At 44.6% G+C, this 23,366-nt stretch overlaps 1 protein-coding gene across 1 annotated transcript in view; it reads left to right on the top strand.

Moving 5' to 3' along the window:
- The window catches only part of VWA5B1 (von Willebrand factor A domain containing 5B1), a 126,638-nt gene that overhangs the window by 91,405 nt on the left and 11,867 nt on the right, over positions 1-23,366 (top strand). Inside the window, exons 15-17 of the mRNA XM_030222168.1 lie at positions 5,724-6,038; positions 16,643-16,780; positions 18,645-18,773. Coding sequence (XP_030078028.1) covers positions 5,724-6,038; positions 16,643-16,780; positions 18,645-18,773 — 582 coding nt within the window. The remainder of the gene's footprint in view (positions 1-5,723; positions 6,039-16,642; positions 16,781-18,644; positions 18,774-23,366) is intronic.

Genomic DNA, 23,366 nt, shown 5'->3' with positions numbered 1-23,366 from the left:
CGGCGGCCATTTTGAATCCCGAGACCGTCACAGCAACAGGATGCAGGGCAAAAACAGAGCTCCGGGCAGGAAAGAGGGGGCTCTTTCCTGCCCCGAAGAGGTCACTAGACCACCAGGGCAGTAGATAGTAAGTAAGGGGAGGGGAGTTGACGGGGGGCAGGGGAGGGAAATATGTGACCCGGGGGGGGGAGGGGAATATGTGGCAGTGGGCGGGGCGAGGATGTGGAGGGGGTGGGGTGTGGGTGGGGTAAGGGGCAGGCATGTGTCCTCTTTTTCAGAGGACAAAATATGGTAACCCTAGGTGCATTACTCTTAAAATCTGTTAAAAGGGGCAAGGAATGGAGTTTCATTATTAATGATTGTTGGAATACTTGGTTTCTATATGACTTAGAGGTCTTCTTACTAAGCTGCGCTTACCGCAGGTTAAAATGCACTACCCGCAGGGTGCCTTCAGGCATATCACAATACAGAAGTACATAAGTATGGCCATCCTGGGACAGACCGAAGGTCCATCAAGCCCAGCATCCTGTTTCCGTTTCCGTGGCCAATCCAGGTCACAAGTACCTGGCAAGATCCCAAAAAAGTACAATACATTTTATGCTGCTTATCCCAGAAATAAGCAGTGGATTTTCCCCAAGTCCATTTCAATTGTCTTTTAGGAAGCCATCCAAACCTTTTTTTAAACCCCACTAAGCTAACTGCTTTTACTACATTCTCTGCCAACGAATTCTAGAGTTTAATTACACACAGTGCTTTTTTGGTAGAAAAAAGGTGCCGGTACTCAATATGGGTGGGGTCACCACATATGGCTCCACCCCTATTATAACTACACCCACATTAGCCACACCACTTATACCAGCCATGGCGCATATAAACAGACATCATTGAAAATATTATACTAGTATAGGAGAAAAAAATTAACGTAATTTTATTCATTATAAATAATTTCTGTAAGCTGTTACAGCTCCAGTATACCCAGTGCAAAATAAGACAGCAGATGTAAATTCTCAAATTGGACATTTTCCAAACACTAAAATGAAAATAAAATTATTTTTCTACCTTTGTTGTCTGGTGACTTTGTTTTTCTATCCATATTGATCCCAGTCTCTGATTTTGCTGCTCTCTATCTGTTCTCTTAACTCAGTTTCCAGGGCTTCCTTTCCATTTATTTCTTTACTTTCCTCCTTTCTTCTTCATTTCTTGCCCTACATCCATAAGTAAAAGCTGGGCCCTCCTCCGTGGAATTGACTGTAGGAGGTATAACGTGGATCCAGCTTTTGCCTATTTTCTCCATCCATGTGCAGTTTTTCTCCTCTTTCCGTTCCCTCATCTCCATCCATGTGCATCTTCTTTTTTCTTTCCTCCCCTCCATCCATGTCCAGCACTTCTCCTCTCTCCTCCCCTCTATCCATGTCCAGCATTTCTCCTCTCTCTTTCCTCACCTGTATCCATATAAAGCAATAATTCTCTCTCCCCTTTCCTTCATCCAAGTCCAGCATTTCTCCTCTCTCCCCGCCAACTCCTCCATCCATCCATGTCCAGCAATTTTCCTCTATCTCCTGCTCTCCTCTCCATCCATTTCCAGCATTTCTCCTCTCTCTCCTGCCCTCCCTTCCCATCCATGTGCATCTCCTTCCTGTCTTCCCTCCCCTCTATCCCCTGCCCTCTCCTCTCATCCATATGCAGCGATTCTCCTCTGCCCCCTGTCCTCCCCTGCTATTCATGTCGAACGATTCTCCTCTCTCCCCTGCCCTATCCTTCCATCCATGTCCAGTGATTCTCCTCTTCCCCCTGCCCTTCCCTCCCATCCATGTCCAGCAATTCTCTCTTCCCTGCCCTTCCCTCCCATCCATGTTCAGCATGTCTTCTCTCTCCACTGCCCTCCCCTCTCATCCATGTCCAGCGATTCTCCTCTGCCCCCTGTCGTCCCCTGCCATCCATGTCCAGCAATTCTCCTCTCTCCCTTGCACTCCCCTCCCATTCATGTCCAGCATGTCTCCTCTCTCCCCTGCCCTCCCCTCTCATCCATGTCTAGCGATTCTCCTCTCTCCCCTGCCCTCCCCTCTCATCCATGTCTAGCGATTCTCCTCTCTCCCCTGCCCTCCCCTCTCATCCATGTCCAGCGATTCTCCTCTCTCCCCTGCCCTCCCCTGCCCTCTATGTCCAGCAATTCTCTCTTCCCTGCCCTCCCCTCCCATACATATCCAGTGATTCTCCTCTCTCCCCTGCCCTCCATGTCCAGCAATTCTCCTCTCTCCCCATCCCCTCCATGTCCAGCGATTCGTTCAAACCCCAGACCCCCCTCCCCGCCCTTCCTCAGATTCCCGACTTTCTGTTCGTGCACCCATCCTCCCTGCCTTGAAATCTTTAGTTTACCCGGTCGCAGCGAACCGGCAGTAACAGCAGCAGGCAGGCAGGCTCACCTCCTTGTCGCTTCCCTTCCCTTTCAACGCGTCCCGCCCTCGCGGAAAGGAAATTACATCAGAGGAAGGTGGGACACGCTGAGAGGGAAGGGAAGCAACGAGGAGGCGAGCCTACTTGTCTGCTGCTTTACCTGCTAGTTCGCCATGACTTTGGGTAAATTAAAGATTTCAAAGAAGGGAGCACGGGGGCACGAACAGAAGGGAGCTGGCAGGTGAGCAGGACCTCACAAAAAGGTTGTTGCTTGAATATTTTTACTGCTGTAATTGTCTATTGCTTATGTTTGACTTATTCTTGCTGTGCACCGCCTTGAGTGAATTCCTTCAAAAAGGCGGTAAATAAATCCTTATAAATGAATAAATAAAATAAAATAAATTCTATCAAGCCCTTGACCTGGTATGCAAGCTTCCAGCCATCTCATTCAGACTGTTGACTAAATTGCTCAACCTTTGCCACAAAGGTGTCCCATTGATGTCCCCGATACCACCTCTAGTAGCATCCAAGTTATTGTCCTGATAAGAGACCCTTCCAAATTTGATCAGTTATGAGAAAATACATCCTTTTCAGGAGATTGTCATTGAGAAGTTTATGTTGCCAGTTATAGCAGTCATGAATACAGTTCTAAAAAACTTCACAACACAATTGATAACATTTTTTTTGGGGGGGGGGGGGGATTGATAGCTGTGATGCTATAAATAGATTGTAAGGAAAATGTTGATTATAATATAACTATCTTATTTGGCATGTAAGCGCTCAGGGCAAGTCACAACAATTAAAATGCAAATAAAACATCAAAACAAGTTTAAAAACAACATATGAAACGTTCAGAATAGTAAAAAAAAAAACTAAAAATAGCATAACACAAAAATAGTCAGGAATTAAACTTCAAAGGGGATGGAGGGGGGAGAAATTAAAAGCTGCCATGACAAAAATCAATCAGAACTTCCTCCTTTCCTCCAAGTAAGTCAATGTAACTTCTAGAAATCAATAAAATTGCCGTATATTAAATAACTAAACTAGCATAAAATGTAGAACGGTACTAAAATTAACTACTATGATTATAGACCTGTTTAAAAAGGCCAATTTTAATGGGCACCTAAAAAGCGCATAATTTTTTAAAATAATTTTTTATTAACCATCTCGAAGGGATTTAACAATCATAACATAATATCATCGACTGTAGCCATTTTGTCCTGGTCTTGCACTGCGCTGCTCTACAGTTCTTATCAATGAGTTAAACTACGCCAACATCCACAAGAGAAGACTCAAACTCTTACCCGCCGATATTCAGCCAGCGGGAGGCAGGCCGGCTCAGTGCTGTAATCAGCACTGAGCCCAGATATGCAATGCCGGGCCATTTCTGTATACCTTAACTATCCAAGTTACTATTTTCATTGCCGGATGGGTTAAGTTTATAGCGTCCAAAGATAGGACTGCTATTTAAGTGGTCCGATTTGGCTGCTAAACTTAGCTGGTGAAGCGCTGAATATTCATGGCTAGCTGGTTATATCACGTCATATAGCTGGTTAGCCGCTAACCCCCAGATTCTATATAGCGCCTAGAGTTCTGCACCGAAATCCAAACATATTCTATAACAAAGCGCATAACTTAATTGCCTGAACAAGCCAATCAGCATTGATAACACTTAACAAGTGATAATGAGCACTAATTAACAATAATTAGAATTTATGCGCACAACTCAATAAGCATATTCTGTAACACAGTGTGCCCAACTTCTAACGCGCACAGGCAAAAGGGGGCGTGGTTATGGATGTGGAAATGGGCGTTTCATGGGTGTTACAAAATTTATGCACTGTTATAGAATATGGCCCTCTACATGTCGGAATTTATGCCATGTTTTTTTTTTGGTGGAAATGGAGGCATGTAGATTTAGGCGCTATAATTTCCAAACAGTGGCCAAGCCAGGTCACAGGTACCTGGTAGAAACCCAAATTATGGCAACATTCCATGTAGAACCCCAGAGAATAGCAAGATTCTGGAATCCTAAACAGTGACAAGATTCCATGTAGAATCTCAAAGAGTAGCAACATTCCATGCAGAATCCCAAAGAATAGCAAGATTCTGGAATCCTAAAGAGTGACAAGATTCCATGCAGAATCTCAGAGTAGCAACATTCCAAGCTACAAATCCCAGGGCAAGCAGTTGCTTCCCATGTCTGTCTCAATAGCAGACTATGGACTTTTCCTCCAGGAATTTGTCCAAACCTTTTTTAAACCTAGATACGCTAACCGCTGTTACCACCTCCTCCGGCAAAGAGTTCTAGAGCTTAACTATTCTTTGAGTGAAAAATATTTCCTCCTATTTGTTTTAAAAGTATTTCCATGTAACTTCCTCCAGTGTCCCCTAGTCTTTGTACTTTTGGAACGAGTAAAAAATCAATTTACTTCTACTCGTTCTACAGCACTCAGGATTTTGTAGACCTCAATCATATCTCCCCCATCCGTCTCTTTTCCAAACTGAAGTGCCCTAACCTCTTTAGCCTTTCCTCATATGAAAGGACTTCCAACCCCTTTATCATGTTGGTCACTCTTCTTTGAACCTTTTCTAATTCCACTCTCTTTTTTGAGATACGGTGACCAGAACTGAACACAATACTCAAGGTGCAAATGCACCATGGAGCGATACAAAGGCATTATAGTATTTTCAGTCTTATTCACCATCTCTTTCCTAATAATTCCTAGCATCCTGTTTGCTAGGTGCATCTTATAGAATAGGCTTTGGCAGAAATGTTTTCCACGTGGATATTATAGGCACCATATATAGAATCCCCTCAATGCACTAAATGCCAATATTCAGCAGAGATAACCAGCTGTCTCTCACTGAATATTAGCACTTAGTCGGTTAAGTGCTATTTAACCTGGCCAGTTAAATAGCGCTGAATATCAGCCAGTTAGCTCTCAATTATTTATTTAATGGATATAAATAAACACCCTTACTGCATCAAGTGTAGTTGAAACAAGAATTTTTGCCCAGGTGCAGGAATAACCTGTCTGATGCTGCTTCAGTTCAACAACTCAGACCAAAGGGCTGCTAGGATAAGATAACAGTGGCAAAAGAAACGAGATGGATGAGGTAGGCAATGGGGATGGTGAGGAACAAAGGCAGAAATCCCCCCTCGAGAATCCCGGGGTCTATCTACAATGGGGTTGCAGGTCTGAATTATTTCTGTTGTTCTTGTTGTCTTTATCCATAAATCCACCAAGGCTGGGCATTCTAGAAAGGAATGTTTATATGTCTGCAGATCAAGAAATACATATGAGACTTTTGTTCCCTTCTTGCAGATTCTGCACAGCATCCTTCTTTCACTTTCGAAACCGAGACAGCTTTGGACTTTACCTCCCAGGACCAGGACCTTGATGTCAAGGGAGAAATGTCCCAGGCAAGCTCTCTTTGCAAGGCTGTGGTGAAGGGCTTACAGGGCAATAGACCTGTCCAGTGGGAGGTGACCTTTGACATTCGTTCGCTTTTCCGAGAGCGTGAAAGCAGGGAAGAAGTGGATGGCGACCTGTGGAATGAGACTTTCCATCATTTGGCAGCCAAGTCGATCATCCGGGATTTTGAGCAGCTGACAGAGAAGGAATGTGAAATTGAACACGGTAATGACCCATCACACGAATGGTTGGCTGAAGCAATGTATAGAGAGCCAATGAAGTATCAAATCGTTTATAACTGAAAGAATTTCCCTAATTCAGTCATTCCTAAGCATTCCATCACTCTCTAGTAGAGAGCTGGACGTCAACAGAGTTAGCGGGAATCCCCTCCAGGTCTACGGGATCCTGCGGGGATGGATGCAGGTCCTGTGGAGTTCCCGCAGAAGTGTAGTACCAGGCCAGCCTACTTATCCTTTCCTTGTGTTTCTAAGCTAGCTGAGCAATTATAATACCTCTAAAAAAAATTAATGAATATGGTTAATAGGCATTAAAATCCCTATAAGCACTGAGAGAGGAAGTTATCAACATGGGCTAGTGTTAAGTTGGGTTATTTTACCATTAGTCGGGTTATTTTAGTACAGGGGATGGGCGGGGATGGAGGTGAGCCCAGTGGGGATGGGCGGGGATGGTGAAATTTCTGTCCCCACGCAACTCTTTACTCTCTAGTGCTCCAGCGCAGGGATGGAGAGATGGGAAGAAAGAGAGATGTGGGGAAGGAGGTAGAATAATCGAGATAAAGCAGACAGAGAAGACAAATAAGGAAAGACATTAGCCCCCTTTATTCTGTAACAGGGGGCTTAAAGTTAGGCACCGTCCTCCTGATTTTATAAAGGTCGCCAAAAATTGTGCGTGCAAATTTAGGCGCGCTCCTGATTCGCGAATGTAATTTAATAGAATAATAATGAACCAGTTAGGGCCAATAATTGGTTTTTAATAAGCAATTATTGGCACTAATTAGGTTTAATTGGGACTAATACACATAAGTTTAGACGTAAGATCCATGCCTAAAACTTACACGCAGTTCAAAAAAGGCAGTGTGGAAATGGGAGGGTCATGGGCATTTCAGAGCAGATCGGGGGTGTGGTTTTGAGTTACATACGTGCTCCGTGCATAAATTAGGCTTGGGCATTTGCAGCACGTTTTCGTTGGTGCAAATGGTGGCACTAAATTTACACGCAACCTGTCCGCTTAAGCGTTAATTCCATAAACCGTGCTGAGCTTAGGCGCGGCTTCTAGAATGCCACTGAAGCGGGTCTTTTTCAGCGCTGATTTTTTTTAGGCATCATAAATAGAATCTAATTCCACTTGTGTGTGTCTGTTATATGATACCCAATACCAACACACCCAGCTCCCTACATACTACTTATTCACAAATAGTAGCAGAAGTTTGTTATTGGATCAGTCAGAATTGCATGCTACCACCACATCAGCATTATACTGAAGCCAAATCATTGATCTGGGTGGGCATGTAATTGATCCAACTTTGCAATTTTATATATATTTTTTGTATAATATTTTTTTCCATTTTTATATATTTTTATTTAGATTTTGCTCACACCTTTTTCAGTAGTAGCTCAAGGTGAGTTACATTCAGGTACTCTGGATATTTCTTTGTCCCAGGAGGGCTCACAATCTAAATTTGTCCCTGAGGCAATGGAGGGTTAAATGACTTGCCCAAGATCACAAGGAGCAGCAGTGGGATTTGAACTTGCCACCTCTGGATTGAAAGACCAGTGCTCTAATCACTAGGCCACTCCTCCACTGGCAACATTCCATCTAGAATCTCAAATAGTAGCAACATTCCAAGTGGAATCTCAAATAGGGAAAAGGGAAAAGGGACTTTGATATACTGTCTTTCTGTGGTTTTGAAACTACATTCAAACCAGTTTACATAGTATATACAGGTACTTAGTTGTTCCTGAGGCAATGGAGGGTTAAGTGACTTGCCCAAGATCACAAGGAGCAGCAGTGGGATTTGAACCGGTCACCTGTGGATTGCAAGACCTGGAGAAACATAAACATACTTAGTTCCATATAGGTTGTCTTTTTCACCCCAGTGTTCCATTTGATAATTCAAAATCCATCAGGAGCCTTTTCTTATCCAATTAGTAAGGAGACTTTTCTTACCCCCTTCCTGTTTGAAATAATCAGGGTGCTGAAAATATTGAGTATTATACGATACTGTTACATACACCCGTAGACTGTACACATACACACGGATGAGCGAGCTATGCGCACAATGGTATTCTATAACATATATACACAATTGGCTTAGCATATAAATTTCAAGGGGAGCATACATGTGAGTGGGACGTGGGTGTCTCTGTCACTTACACACACAACTTATAGAATACTGGGGGCCTTTTTACTAAGACGCGTAGACGCCTATGTGCATACAATGCGTATCAAATTAAAACTATCACCCGTCTACCGTGTGCCCTGGGCGGTAATTATAATTTCTACACACACCTAAAAAGTGCAGCAGAAAATGATTTCTATTTTCTATCACGTGGCACTAACCGTGTAGTAATTGGCAGTGAACGCACGCTGACGATTACTGCCCAGTTAATGAGTGAGACCTTACCACTAAGTCAATGGGTGGCGGTAAGGCCTCAGGCCCAAAATGGATGTGCACTGATTTTTATTTTGCTGCATGTCTATTTTCAGCAAAAAAAAGAGGCCTTTTTTTGCAGGCGCCCTGAAAAATGGACCTGCGCGCATCCAATACACGCATCTACACCAGCGCAGGCCATTTTTCAATGCACCTTAGTAAAAGGGCCCCACTGTAAGATACACCCATAAATGCCACAGGTAGGCATTCCCATATACACCTGCCATAGACCTGGCATGTGGGTGTGTCTAAATCAGTGGCGTAGGAAGGGGGGGAGCAGTCCGCCCCGGGTGCACGCCACTGGGGGGTGTCGGCTCCGCGCTGGTGCACTTCCCTCTCTGCCCCGAAACAGGTTACTTCCTGTTCCGGGACAGAGAAAGGAGTGAACCAGCGCGGAGCCGACACACCCCAGCAAAGTGCAGTTGGGGCGGATCGGCCCTCCCGCCCGTCCCTCGCCGCAGGTATGCGCTCTGGGGGGGGAGGTATACGCTCTGGGGGTGCGCTCCAGCGGGAGGAGGGTGCGCCATGCTGCACCCGGGGGGGGGGGGGGGGTGCGCAGCGGCGACCCGCCCCGGGTGTCAGCGCCCCTCGCTACGGCTCTGGTCTAAATGTACATGGAGCCGATATTCAGACCACGGAAGTTAGCTGGGCTACTTCTTGCAGTTAGCACTGAGCCCAGATATTCAATGCCATGACTGGCACTGAATATCCGGTTTATTGTTAGCCGGTTTCAACTTAACCGGCCAAGTCAGTATTCAGCACTGGCCGGTTAAGTTGAAAGTGGCCAAAGATAGACCTGTTATTTTGGCAGCCCAATTTGGCCACCATAAGTACATAAGTGTTGCCATACTGGGACAGACCGAAGTTCCATCAAGCCCAGTATCCTGTTTCCAACAGTGGCCAATCCAGGTCACAAGTGCCTGGCAAGATCCCAAAACAGTACTATACATTTTATGCTGCTTATTCTAGAAGTAAGCAGTGGGTTTTCCCCAAGTCCATTTTAATAATAATCTATGGACTTTTCCTTTTGGAAGCCATCCAAACCTTTTTTTAAACCCCACTAAGCTAACTGCTTTTACTACATTCTCTGGCAACTAATTCCAGAGTTTAATTATACGTTGAGTGAAGAAATATTTTCTCTGATTCGTTTTAAATTTGCTACTTTTTAGCTTCATTGCATGCCCCCTAGTCCTAGTATTTTTGGAAAGACTTAACCAGTGATTCATGTCTATCCATTCTACTCCATTCATTATTTTAAAGACCTCTATCATATCTCCCTTCAGCTGTCTTTTTTTCTCCAAGCTGAAGAGCCCAAGCTGTTTCAGCCTTTCCTCATAGGGAAGTCATCCCATCCCCTTTATCATTTTTGTTGCCCTTCTCTGTACCTTTTCTAATTCCACTATATCTTTTTTGAGATGCGGTGACCAAAATTGCACGCAGTATTCAAGGTGCGGTCACACCATGGAGCGATACAAAGACATTATAACATCCTCATTTTTGTTTTCCATTCCTTCCCTAATAATACCTAACATTCTATTTGCTTTCTTTGCTGCTGCAGCACACTGAGCAGAGGGTTTCAAAGTATCGTCAACGATGACTCCTAGATCCTTTTCCTGGTCGGTGACTCCTAATGTGATGCAGTGAATAACAGATAGCTGGCTATATCACACAATATAATTGGTTATCCACTAAGCACTAACCAACGATATTCAGAGGGAGATAGCCAGCTGTCTCCCACTGAGTACTACCGGATAGCTGGTTAAATGCCATTTAACTGGCCAGGAGCCATTTTAAATACCGGGTGGCATGTGTTTCTGCCAACTTACGCTACTGTTTTATATCATAATCTGTGTGAAAAGATACTGTTATATAATATGCATGCCCTACATTGCATCTGACTGCCCAAATAGAAGCACTTCACAAGCAATAATGAGCACTAATTGGCAATAATTAGAATTTATGTGCTCAACTCACTAAGCGCATTCTGGAATGAACTGCGTCTAAATTCTAATGTGTGCAGTTCAAAGGGGGCATGGCTATGGGCGGAGAAATGGGTGTTTTGTGGGCATTCCCAAATTTACGTGCGTCGTCGTAGAATTTGGCCTTCTGTGCCTAAATCTACGTGCCGGGATTTACGCCACATTTTCAGTGGTGTAAATGGAAGCATGTAGTTTTAGGCACTGTAAGTATTTTTTTCTAGTTTGTACTCTACCCAGTTCAAGCGTTCACACTTTTTTTGTTAGAAGCAAACAGCAAGGTGTCGCTAAGAATCCCCATACATGCAATAGAAGACCCCTGAGGAAGGTCTTTTTTTGGCCGAAACACGGCTCTTGTCGAGTCTAGGATGTTAATAAAGCCACAATGTATTGGACATCGTCTGCTGTTCAATCTTTTGTCACCCTCGCTGTGTTTGACTTGTTTGTGTGACTACAAGGGTTGCTGTTCTTCTGGGGGGGGGGGGGGGGTTGCCGTAACCGTCAAAGAACATTCCCTTTTCTGCACACACACTTTCTGAATCTGGTTCTTGTTCAGTAATGGCTTTTTCAAGGCCTAATTATTTTAAGGCCTGGCTTGTCTCTGACGGTACAGTACTTGTGACTTGGATTGGCCACTGTTGGGAAGCAGGATACTGGGCTAGATGGACCATTGGTCTGACCCAGTATGACTGTTCTTGCGGTCTTATGCTCCAGAGAAATGCAGATGTGCAGTTCATGCAAAACTAGGTGCAAACTTTCTACACATGAACTCCCAAAAGCAATTTTACAAGGGCCATTTTGCACATTCAAAACTTGCTTTGCATGCAGAAAAAGCTTTATAAAATAAATGCAAATAAGCCCATTAGTTGAAAGATGCCTGTACTCTATCAAGGGACTTTATCATAAAATGCTTATCTATACTTCCCTGAGGTGTCGTTACATTTTTTTTTGCGATATAACATTTGGGAAATGCAGTTTTACAATATATTTAGAGCTAATGAGCTGCTTTGCATAATTTGGTATCCCTGGCACTCATTAGGAATGAATTTGTTGCAAAACTCACAACAGAAATAGTTTGCCTCCTAAAATCACTATTTGTGGAAAAAAAGTTATATCATGTGCATTAAATGGGCAATACTGCACATTAAAGCTCTCAGAAAGATGTTTACAAAATGAAGTTAAGCAACGTACTCGGGTATTAAACATTACGGGGCTAATATTCAGATTACAGGAGGTAGCCGGGCTGCGTCCCGTGGTCAGCAGTGAGCCCAGATAATCAATTCCAGGCCCAGTAGTGTTCCTTGGTCAGCTGCAACCCGGGGCGGATCACTGCAGTGGCAGCAGCTGGCCTTACGGAGTTTAAGGGGGGTTTGGACGGATTCCTGAAGGAAAAGTCCATTGAACATTATTAAAAAATTATTATTTTTTTTTTGGGGGGGGGGGGTTGCCGGGTTCTTGAAGCCTGGATTGGCCGCTGTCGGAGACAGGATGCTGGGCTTGATGGACCCTTGGTCTTTTCCCAGTATGGCGGTGCTTATGTGCTTATGGCTATTTTCAGCCTTTTTTGACCCACTGCGGTAAAAAGGGCCTCAGCACGCAGCAAAAACAGCCCCCACCGCTAGCGCAGGGCCTTTTTTTACCGCAGCTTGGTAAAAGGACCCCTAAGCTTGTATTCTTTGAAGGTCATATCATGTAGAATGCCTTATATAGAGCGCAGATCATCCTGATGTCTGACTTGGGGTATCATTTATTGAATTCCCCATTATGTGCCAAAGAGGGTGCATGTGTACGTGATAACGCATGCGTACGTGAACATCATGAATGCTCACACTATCGGGAAAGAGTGTGCATTCTTTAGGGAAAGTCTTCCTTCTTTCCACTTTGGGCTAAACTCCATATATGGTGCCTTAAAAATCGACACCGATAAAAAGTGCTATTCTATAAGCCGGGCTTAAAGTTAGGTGCAGTTTATAGAATAACACACCTGGGAATCGCACCTAAGTTTAAGTTCAGCCATTTGCACCAACTGAAATGGATGGCGGTAAGTGCTCTCCCCACCACCCCCCACCCCCGAAATGGGTCACTTGCCGCACAACCATTTCCTGAAGAAAAGGGAAACCTGCCTTTTACTCGCTGCGGTAAAAGGGGGCCTCGGCACGTGTTCTAAACATGCAGGCCCCCTTTTGCCGCAGCTTCGTAAAAGGACCACTAAACAACTTCAGAAGACACAAATACATTTTTTGGGAGAATAGTAACATAGTAAATGACAGCAGATAAAGACCTGTAGGGTCCATCCAGTCTTTCCAACAAGATACTCATTTTACATGGTATGCGATACTTTTATATGTATACCCGAGTTTGATTTTCCTTGCCTTTCTCAGGACACAGATCGTAGAAGTCTGCTCAGTACTGTTCTTGTACTAAGTTCTGAAGCTAACATCGAAGCCCCTTAAAATTTACACTCCAGCCCATCCCTATCTATTCAGTCACGATCAGGGCGTAGATCATAGACGTCTGCCCAGCTCCCGTTTTGTTTCCAATTACCGGCGTCACCACCCAATCTCCGCTAAGATTCCATGGAACCATTCCTTCTAAACAGGATTCCTTTGTGTTTATCCCACGCATGTTTGAATTCCATTACCGTTTTCATCTCCACCACCTCCCGCGGGAGGGCATTCCACATATCCACCACCCTTTCCGTGAAAAAATACTTCCTGACATTAGTCCCGAGTCTTCCCCCCTTCAACCTCAATTCATGTCCTCTAGTTCTACTGCCTTCCCGTCTCCAGAAAAGGTTCGTTTGCGGATTAATACCTTTCAAATATTTGAACATCTGTATCATGTCACCCCTGTTTCTCCTTTCCTCCAATGTATACATGTTCAGGTGAGCAAGTCTCTCCTCGTACGGTTTGCAACGCAGGTGTGTTGCAGTGGAGACTCTCACTATTCTCCCTTTCCCTTCTTATCCTCAGGGTCAACAGTATTTACTATCACAATCTATTCTCACAGTCCAATAATTCACCCTTCCTCCCCCCCCCCCCCCCCCCACACACACACACATAGGAAGATTGCAAGACTAAGGGCAGGATTGGGGTTGGTACCACTAAATCCAGAATATTGAACCCAGGTTTCCTTTGAACTGAAAATGCTCTTCTGACATCCACATTAATAAAAGAACTGGTATCGAATTGATGTAGTCACAGATTGATTTTGAAGCATAAATGTCTCACACCGATCCGGGGCTCGCATCAGTTCCTGCATAGCAAAATCCAATTGAGGACACTAAGAAGACCCTCCTCCTAAGCCATTGAAAGCTAAGTAGTTGCTGTTTAAAATACTTTTTTTTTAGATTGTTTCATCTAATATGTCATCGTAGTTGGGAGTGGAGGTAGGGAGTGCTATGATGGTGGAAGGGTGTTTTTACATATCTCGAGTCTTCGAGACATTGTGATACACCAAACAAAAACTGAGCACACTAAAAAATTTTTAAAAATATTTTTTACTTAATTTTGTATCACAAGTTTTAGATATATAGGATATATTTTTGTTTTGTTTTTCTTTTGGTTTCTTTAAATAATTTATAGTTCATTAAATTTTAACTGCCAGACCCTCGACCATTCTTCTAACATTCGGAGATCCCTTCTCATCGTTTCTACTCCATCCAGGGTATCCACACTATTGGCTATTTTCGTGTCATCCGCAAAAAGGCACACCTTTCCTTCCAACCCTTCAGCAATATCTCCCGCAAATATATTAAACAGAATAGGCCCCAGCATCGACCCCTGAGGAACTCCACTGCTCACCTTCGTTTCCTCCAAGCGGATTCCATTTACCACCACCCTCTGCCACCTGTCGGTCAACCAGTTTCTTATCCAGTTCACCACTTTCGGTCCTAAGTTCAACCCTTTCAGCTTATTCACAAGTCTTCTGTGGGGGACCGTATCAAAGGCTTTGCTGAAGTCCAAGTAGATTACATCTAGCGCACGGCCTTCATCCATTTCTTTTGTCACCCAGTGAAAGAAGTCAATGAGATTCGTTTGGCAGGATTTTCCTTTGGTAAAGCCATGTTGCCTTGGGTCCTGTAACCCATCGGTTTCTAGAAAGTTAACTATCCTTTCTTTCAGCAGCAACTCCATTATTTTTCCTACCACTGACGTGAGACTTACTGGTCTGTAGTTTCCCACTTCTTCTCTGTCTCCACTTTTGTGAAGAGGGACCACATCCACTCATCTCCAATCTCGCGGAACCTCTCCCGTCTCTAAAGATCTATTAAATAAATCTTTAAGAGGTCCCGCCAGGACCTCTCTGAGCTCCTTCAGTATCTTGGGTTGTATCCCATCCGGCCCCATAGCTTTGTTCACCTTCAGATTCTCCAGCTATTTATAAACTCTTTCTTCGTAAACAGCGCAGTATCCACTCCATTCCCAGACGTTCCCTCGGCAGCCAACCGCGGTCCTTCTCCAGGATTTTCCTCCGTGAACACCGAAGAGAAATATTAGTTTAGCACGTTCGCTTTATCTATGTCACTCTCCACATAGCCATTCTCATTAGTGGCTGTGATAGACTAGCTGCTTCAAATCCCGCATTTGGCATTGGGAAGATGTTTTCGAGAATTAGCTCTGGATGCAAAGTGGAGGTTTTTCATGTTTTGCCTTCCTTTAGCTTCCAGGATGGAGAGAGCTTGCAGGCAATCAGAAGGTTGGACTTGATGAACCTTTGATTACTGTTTAATTTTTTTCTAATTATCCTAATTAACTCTCTCTCTTTCTCTTCCTGTTATTTACTTACTCTGATATTTTTCTCAAAACTCCTACAGGAATTCTGCTGCAGACTGACTAATATGCGCAGAATTCTGCACAGGCCAGAAAAATCCCTCACTATGTTCCTCCCCACCCCCCTCCCCGCAGCAATCACTCTGGTTTCTCCTTATACAAAGAGAGTTAACTGAGTTCAGGATGCATAACAAGGGGGGGGGGGGGAGGGTGATCAGCTGCTCATCAGGCACATCCTCCTCCTCTGTCAGAGTTAGGCTGCTCCTTTGAACCATAGGGTTGTACCCTGTACTGAGCAGTTCAGTGAGCCACAGCTGCATGTGGGGGATGGGGGAAGCAGGGGTGTAGCCAGACCCCAGGGTGGGAGGAGACCAGAGCCCAAGGTGACATTTTGGTCTGCTGCCCCACCACCGTCTCACCCGCCCCCCTCCCCCCGCTGCCTCACCACCACCCTGCTGCTCCCCCTCCCCCTCTGCCCTGCCGCTCCCCCAATTGCTAACTGCATTTGCAGCAAATACCTTGCTGGCACTGGACAAGGCTTCAGCTGGCGGGCGTTGGTGACCCCGCCAGCAAAAACAGGGGCCCGGTGGAAATTTGGGGGGCCCAGGCCCCCATGGCCCCACGTACCTATGCCACTGGGGGGGAAGAGGGAAGACACTTGGGGTTTTTACACACTTAGGGGGTTTGCTCTGTGTGTGTGTGTGTTTTGGGGATGAGGGAATAGGTCAAATTGGAGGGGTGCCTGGGAGGAACAGAACAAGCTGAAGGGATTGGGGGGGGGGGGGGGAGGAGAGAGAAAAAAACTGGTGGGAGTGTTCCTGGGTAAGAAGAGATAACTGGGGAGAAGGGGAGCGTGGGGGGGGGAGGGCGAGTTTGGGGAAAGAGATCTGTGGAACTTAAGAGTTAGTGAAAGAACTTGGGGGAGGGGCAGGCAGCGAGGACTAAGGATCATACTGGGGAAGAGAGAATGGGGAGCAGAGAGGGAAAGAAAGCTGATAGGGCAAGAAGGAATAAAGAACAAAGGGTCCGAGAGATGAAGCTGGGGGTTGAAGCTGCCAAGAGGAAATGAGCAGCATAGGAAGCTGAAGTGCAGGTAGAGCTGGACAGGTTTGAACATGGGGAGAGAAAGTTGGAGGGAGCCAGCCAAGCCTTCCAGTGGGGGAGCTCAGCACAAGAAAGCTATATAAAAAGTATGCCAGAACTTGGCTGAATTTTGAAAATATTGAGCAAAGAATTTTTGAACATTTTTTGCAAAATTCCTCCAAGAGTAAAGAGTCCTGTTACTTCATTACATCTTTCTAACTTCCCATACTATTTAACCCTTCTCCTTCTGCACAGCAAAATGACAAATGTTGGGGGGGAAATCCTGTTTCTTCTTGATATTAAATCTTGAGTTTTCATCTCTGATAGGCTGTGGGAGGCGATACCAGTTGAATGCCATCCATGCCAGTAAAGCATGTAATGTGATCAGCAAATACACAGCCTTTGTCCCTGTGGATCTGACCAGCAATGCCTACCTGCCTACCATCGTAGAGTATGCAAACACAGGTAATTGGGAACCTTGACATGACTATGTGTCCAACAGTAGAGAGATTGATGAAGCTCCATCTTCTTTCCCTTTTCCAAATATTGCTCAGTAGCCGTAACTTCTCACAATTTTGGTTCATTCCCTTGAGCTCAATATTCACCCTCCTAGGCACTGCTCAGATGAATTCTCTCCTCAGGACTCTTACAACTCATGTGAGGACAGCAAGGAAGATCCACTGCAGAAGATCCATACTAGAGAAACGGCCCGCCCACCAGTCTGCCGTTTGTCCAGAAATCCGAATAAACGGGCAGATTGCTAGCCTCCCCTCCCCTTACTTACTAGTGCCCTGGTGGTCTAGTGACCTCTTCCGCCTTCGGGGCAGGAAAGAGCCCCCTCTTTCCTGCCCGGAGCGCTGCCCTGCATGCATCCTTCCTGTTGGTGATCTCAGTGCTGATTCAAAATGGCTACCGAGAGTTGAAGTCTTGCGAGGTCACTTCAACTCTTGGCGGCCATTTTCAATCGGCGCCAAGGATCACCAACAGGAAGGATGGGGCGGAGCATATTAGCATATTTATTTGCATATATATATATATATATATATATGCAAATGAATATGCTAATATGTTTCTATCCATCCCCTTCCCCATTCTATCCAGCGTCTCCCCCCTCCCCTTTCCCAGCATCTGTCTCCCATAAAGAACAAGTGGATGCAGCAGCTCACAGGTTTGAGTGAACGGTGACGGCTGCGCGGGGGAGTGGAAGCAGAGATTTACCAAATGGCTTCCTACCTTCCAGTGGACTAGACAGGAGCGAGGAGCCAGCATTTCCCAGCGGCGAACAGGCGGGTCGGCGAGCGAGCGAGCGGAGGTTGTAAAAGCAGCAAGCAGGCACGCTCGTCTCAGTCCGCTTCCCTGCCCTCTCCGAGTCTGTGTCCCGCCTTCTTCTGAGGTCATTTCCTTTCGGGCGGGATGCTGAGAGGGCAGGGAAGCGGACAGAGACGAGCGTGCCTGCTTGTTGCTTTTACTCAGTGGTGCCCCGCCCGCCAGTTCGCCGAAGCAACGTTGGGTAAGTCGCTCGTCATTTGGGGGGGCACTGCCCCCCTCACCCCCGCCAGTCTGCGCCCATGCCACCCAGTTGCCCGGACATGCCCTCAAAAAGAGTAACCCTACTCACATGTTAACTCACATGTTAACCGGTTTTGGCTCAGGTGCTTACCAGGAATATTCAGCGGCAGGGGCAGCCCAAGGCAAGATGCTGCCTGAGGCAGGGCTGAAATGCCGCCCCCCCCCCCCCCCCCCTGCGGCCAAGTTTTGGCTTCTCCCACCTTCCTTCCTCCACCACATTCCCCGATTTTACCTTCTTTTTACGTTACTTTAAAAGCTGGCGGCAGCGATTCCCATACACTGGGACCGGCCTCTTCCCTACTGTGGCCATCGCTGAGGAAACAGGAAGTTACATCAGAGAGGTGGCTACAGTAAAGGGAAGAGGTGGAGCCGGAGGCAGGGCAGTGTATGGGAATCGCTGTTGCCGCCGGCTTTTAAAAAACATAAAAAGAAGCTAAAATCAGGGAACGGGGTGAAGGAAGGGGAGATGTCACTCCCAAAAGGGTGTGCCTGAGGCCCCACCCTCAAGTGGCCTAATAGTTGGGCCGCTCCTGTTCAGCCACACTAATTGGTTAAGTATTGTTGAATATTCAAGATTAGCCAGGTGCCTCTCTGGGCTGTTTAAATCACTTCAAATACCGGGAAGATTATTAATTATTATAATTGCTATAAAATCTTTAAGAAATTCAACACCAGAGCTGCAATCTTTGGAGAATTTGTGTGGGATTGGGGTGGTGGTGGTACTGCCTAACACTGTGTTTCTGTCTCTGTTTCTTTCAAGGTGCCAGCTTGAAGCAGAGGGGTCACTGGAGCTCAAGCAGCAGGCGTCATCGAGGTTTCTCCATCGGGCTTGGACGCTCCCAGTCAACCTGTGGGCCAGAGGTGGCTGATGATGGCTTTTACATGATGAGTAAGAACCGTCTTTCTTCCCCTGCACCAGAGCTAACAAAAGCAGATCCATTAGCTAAATGTCTCAAAAAAGCCGGTTGTCTGCTTTCTGACTCTCTCACCTCCCTCTGTGGGCCTAATCTCAGGTGAATCAAAGGAAGAACATGGAACCAAGAAAATCTTTTGTTCACAAAACAATTTTTATGAGATTATTCTTCCCGTGATTCCTTCTTTATACCTTTTTGATCTCATGTTTTTTTTTCCTGGGGTTTAGGGTTTAGTTGTTTTGTTTTTTTTAATTAATAGAAATGTGTTTACCTTTTTCTGTAGTGGTCACAACCACTGTTTTTAATAATCTTCCCACTCAGTTATTCATAATTTCAAGAGGCGCTTTTCAGACTGTCTGCGCTGGGGCAGAGATCACATGCTGCTTCTTACTTTTTGGCTTTCCTACACCAGTTTTTAAAATTTTGTTTTCAACAACAAAAAAAACCCAACAGGCCCACAAAGTTCACAGCAGCAAATTCTCCTAAATTTAAGCCTGCAATTCATTTGTCTACATTTAAGGGGCAGTTATTACACCACACCATCATTTTTCATGGGAGTAAGTAACCTGTGGTATCACAGTTCTGCACAGGGCCAGTAGCGTAGGAAGGGCGGGGCGGTGGGGGCGGTCCGCCCCAGGTGCACACTGCTGGAGGGTGCATAGAGCAGCCGCGCGCCTGTCGGCTCCACTGGTTCCCTGCTCCCTCTGCCCCGGAACAGGTTTACATATTATTCAGGTACTTATTTTGTACCAGGGGCAATGGAGGGTTAAGTGACTTGCCCAGAGTCACAAGGAGCTGCAGTGGGAATTGAACTCAGTTCCTCAGGATCAAAGTCCACTGCACTAACCACTAGGCTACTCACCAATAAGAGCCAACCTAATCAGTGATGTCACAGTTGCTTGATTGCCTGATACTTGGCTCACTTCTGATATTGTGATGTCATAAGGGAAAGGGGGAAAGGGAAATGGGACTTGATATACCGCCTTTCTGAGGTTTTTGCAACTACATTCAAAGTGGTTTACATATATTCAGGTACTTATTTTGTACCAGGGGCAATGGAGGGTTAAGTGACTTGCCCAGAGTCACAAGGAGCTGCAGTGGGAATGGAACTCAGTTCCCCAGGATCAAAGTCCACTGCACTAACCACTAGGCTACTCCTCCACTCCTGAAGAGTGTTGCCTGAGGTCCCCACCTCAGGTGGCCTAATGGTGGGGCCGCCCCTGGTTCTGCAGGCTAATCACTCCTGCGATATATGAATAATATATCTTGTGATCAACTTCACAAGCTGCAAATTCATAGAGGCCTTTTTACTAAGGTGTGCTAAGCCCTAACACAGGTTTAATGTGCAAAAAAAGGCTTACCGCAGATCTTGCTAAAGTGTCTTGCAGTGGCTGTGGCAGTGGACAAGATTCACTGCGGTATGCACGTGCCCTTATCCCATCTTCCTCCGCAGCATCTCAGTGAATTCGCTGTAGCGCACAGTTTTGGAAATGCTGCCTTATCCCCCTTCCTCTTCCCTCCCACTCAACCTAGATGGTAGAAGGAGAACGACCCTCTGCTGCTACTATACCTGAATGTAACTCACCTTGAGACACCTCCTTAAAGGTATTGCCTAAATTTAAATACCCCCCTCCTCGCTTTTGCCTACTGAAGGGCCATGCTTGCTCTTTTTTTTTTATAACCATTTAATTTTTTACAAGCGATAAAACAACTTGCTGGAAATACAGAGAAAGTAATATATAGGAATTATTTCAGTCAGGTAATTCTATTCTCTTCCTTAGACCACTAAATAGGGAGAGTGAAACAAGACAAGGAGATCAATTAAACAGTAAACAAAAACGTGGTATTAACCTGATTATCCCCAGATATTAGTCATCTAATTCATTATTCCACATTGATCATCTGGTTGGCTTCTTCAAGGCCAATACGGTGTATAGTCAAATCATTTCATTGAAAAACATACTTATTGTCCAATATTAGTTAGAAATAATACATCTGATTACATTCTTTCTCTTTTAAAAACCAGAAGTTATTTAACAATACATATCCTTAAGTCTCTAATTCAAATCCCACTGATTAAAGTAATCCCAGTCTTCACAGGCTTCACTCCTTTTAAAGTAATAACTGAGGGAAATATTTCTGAGGAAAACTTTAGGAGTCATACCCGGAACTCTGGGAAAAACAATAATCTCGATATTAATCATTTATTTATTGCATTTGTATCCCACATTATCCCACCTCTTTGCAGGCTCAATGTGGCTTACAATTCACCATGGATATTGGAAGTGGAAGAGAATATACATTTGGTTACAGAGGATTAGGTGTTACATGGTGATGAAATATATAACATAAGCAGCAGACATTATAAGACAATTCTGGAAGTTTTAGAGGTTATGAAGTTACTCATGTTGATCTTTGTGATATATCTTGTCGAAGAGAGAGGTTTTCAGTAATCATCTATAATAATATTAATTTTATTATTCAAAGTTTCTGGTCTATTATCATTTTCAAAATCATAACCACTTCTTGCTCGTGTAGAATCATTTGTTATATCAAGTTTTCACTCTCAAAGATGCTTGCTCTTAAGGGTGGAAAAACGACTGGAAGAGGTTTGTGCTTCGCTTGCCTACCCCTCAATACAGCCCTGATGGTGGTTATTTTGCAAATTAACAAATCTGTTGTGATGAAAGTCATCCTAAGGGAAATAATGATTGTTGCCGTATTGAAGAAGCCAAAATGAATGTAGGCAAGTCAAGCCCCTTGCAACTGTAAAATAATAGGTGATGTTACCAAACAGCATATTACTTGGTCATTAAGCTGAAGAGTGATTACCCTGATGCCTTTTTAATGGGAAAACTACAGGGTGACAGCATAGAGTCAGATCAAATCACAGGTGTCAGAGAGAATCTCTTTAAAAGCATATATTAATATATTAATTTGCTATTGTTCATACCAAGCAAGTGTGCGGAGCAGATTGGCTACTCTAGAGCATGTCGTTAATATGGGTGAGATTAATAAAATGGAAAGACTCTTTATCTCCAGGGGCACGAGTGCAGACTGGCAGATGGTCTTGACTTATGGGAAGTTACAGGGCTGTGAAGATGGCTTGGGCGAGGGGGTTAGCTAAATGAAAGCTGGATTCATTTCATGTGCTTCCCAATGAAGTGTAAGGATTTTGCAAAGTTACCACTTTGAGCCGTAATTAATAAGCACAAGCTCATCAGCAACCACAGAAGAGAAAAGGCAATGCAAAGAGCTATTGGAAAATAATTGAAACAGAGAAAATGAGAGCGACTGCTGCACGGGCCCTTCTCTTGCGAAAGCTTTTGAGGACTGTAAATGTTAAGTTTGATATTGAAATTAATAACGGTTTGGGCATTTGCTATCTCATCAAAGACTTGAGGGTGAATGGCAGTATGGAGGATAAGGAGGGAGGATATTATAGGGAATGGGTTAGTTACCAGAGGGTTTATGGAGGTCGCAGAGGATACGAGGACCGGGTCGTGTTGTGTATATGTGCATGTGGAGAAGGCGATGTAGGGTACGTCATGCCCGCTCGTGCCTCAGATGCGTTTCTTGAAGTAAAAGAACACAGGAAACCTCACGAAAGTGTAGAACAACATAAAAGGAATGAGGCAAAAAAAACAAGGATTCTATCTTTAATATGATCAGTAAATCCAACACACCAACAACCTGACACTGCTGTGTTTCGGCATGTGGGTCTGCTTCAGGGGTCATAGAACCTGTGGTGTATGTTGATACAATATAGCCCTGCATATATATGTATAATCAACCATACTAAACAATGAAAAAGGTCAGGTGCTCAGCATCGTGACTATGGGAGAAACCGGCAGCATTCTGCATGAAAATTAGGACCATATTGTACCAACATATACCACAGGTTCTATGACCTGCAAAGCAGGCTCACACGCTGAAACACGGCCGTGTCGGGTCATTGATGTGTTGGATTTACTGATCATATTAAAGCTCCTGTATTGACTTTCTTGAAGGAAAATCACACCCGCCTTACAACTCTGCAAATTCTGCACAACCTTTGTTCTCTTACCCAGTGATTGCAAATTGTTTATCTTACTCTTCCCTTCCATATATAGTGTATCTGAACATACATTGAAGCTTGAGTGTTGTCCGTGGGGTTGAGTAGAATATAGGTAAGAATAGATATTGATATGCCAACTTGCACTGATGGAGCTGTTACTATTTGTTGAATTATACTCAGGTTTAGTTATAAAGCAGCTGTCCAGTGCCTTAGGTGTATGCCTGGTACAATGTGGATGGAAGAAGACATACCGTCATTGTGTTAATTAATGCTTTATTTCTGTAAGCCTGTTAAATAGATCTGTGCAACATTTACTGACATGTGGCTAATTGTTTCCCTCTTATTTTTAAGTTGGAAAAGATGTTACATGTTTGTTTGTGCAAAATCCTAATAAAAATATAGCTACAAAAAAAGAAAAGAAAGAAAATGAAAGTGACAACAGATAAACACCATATGGCTCATCAAGCCTTGCCCGTACATAGCAACTAATAAGCTTTATAGACTCTTCTCA

The sequence above is a fragment of the Microcaecilia unicolor genome, chromosome 13, assembly GCF_901765095.1.
Source record: "Microcaecilia unicolor chromosome 13, aMicUni1.1, whole genome shotgun sequence".
Taxonomy (NCBI): domain Eukaryota; kingdom Metazoa; phylum Chordata; class Amphibia; order Gymnophiona; family Siphonopidae; genus Microcaecilia; species Microcaecilia unicolor.
The sequence above is the reverse complement of the archived record's forward strand: the minus strand, read 5'-3'. Positions and strand labels throughout refer to the sequence as shown.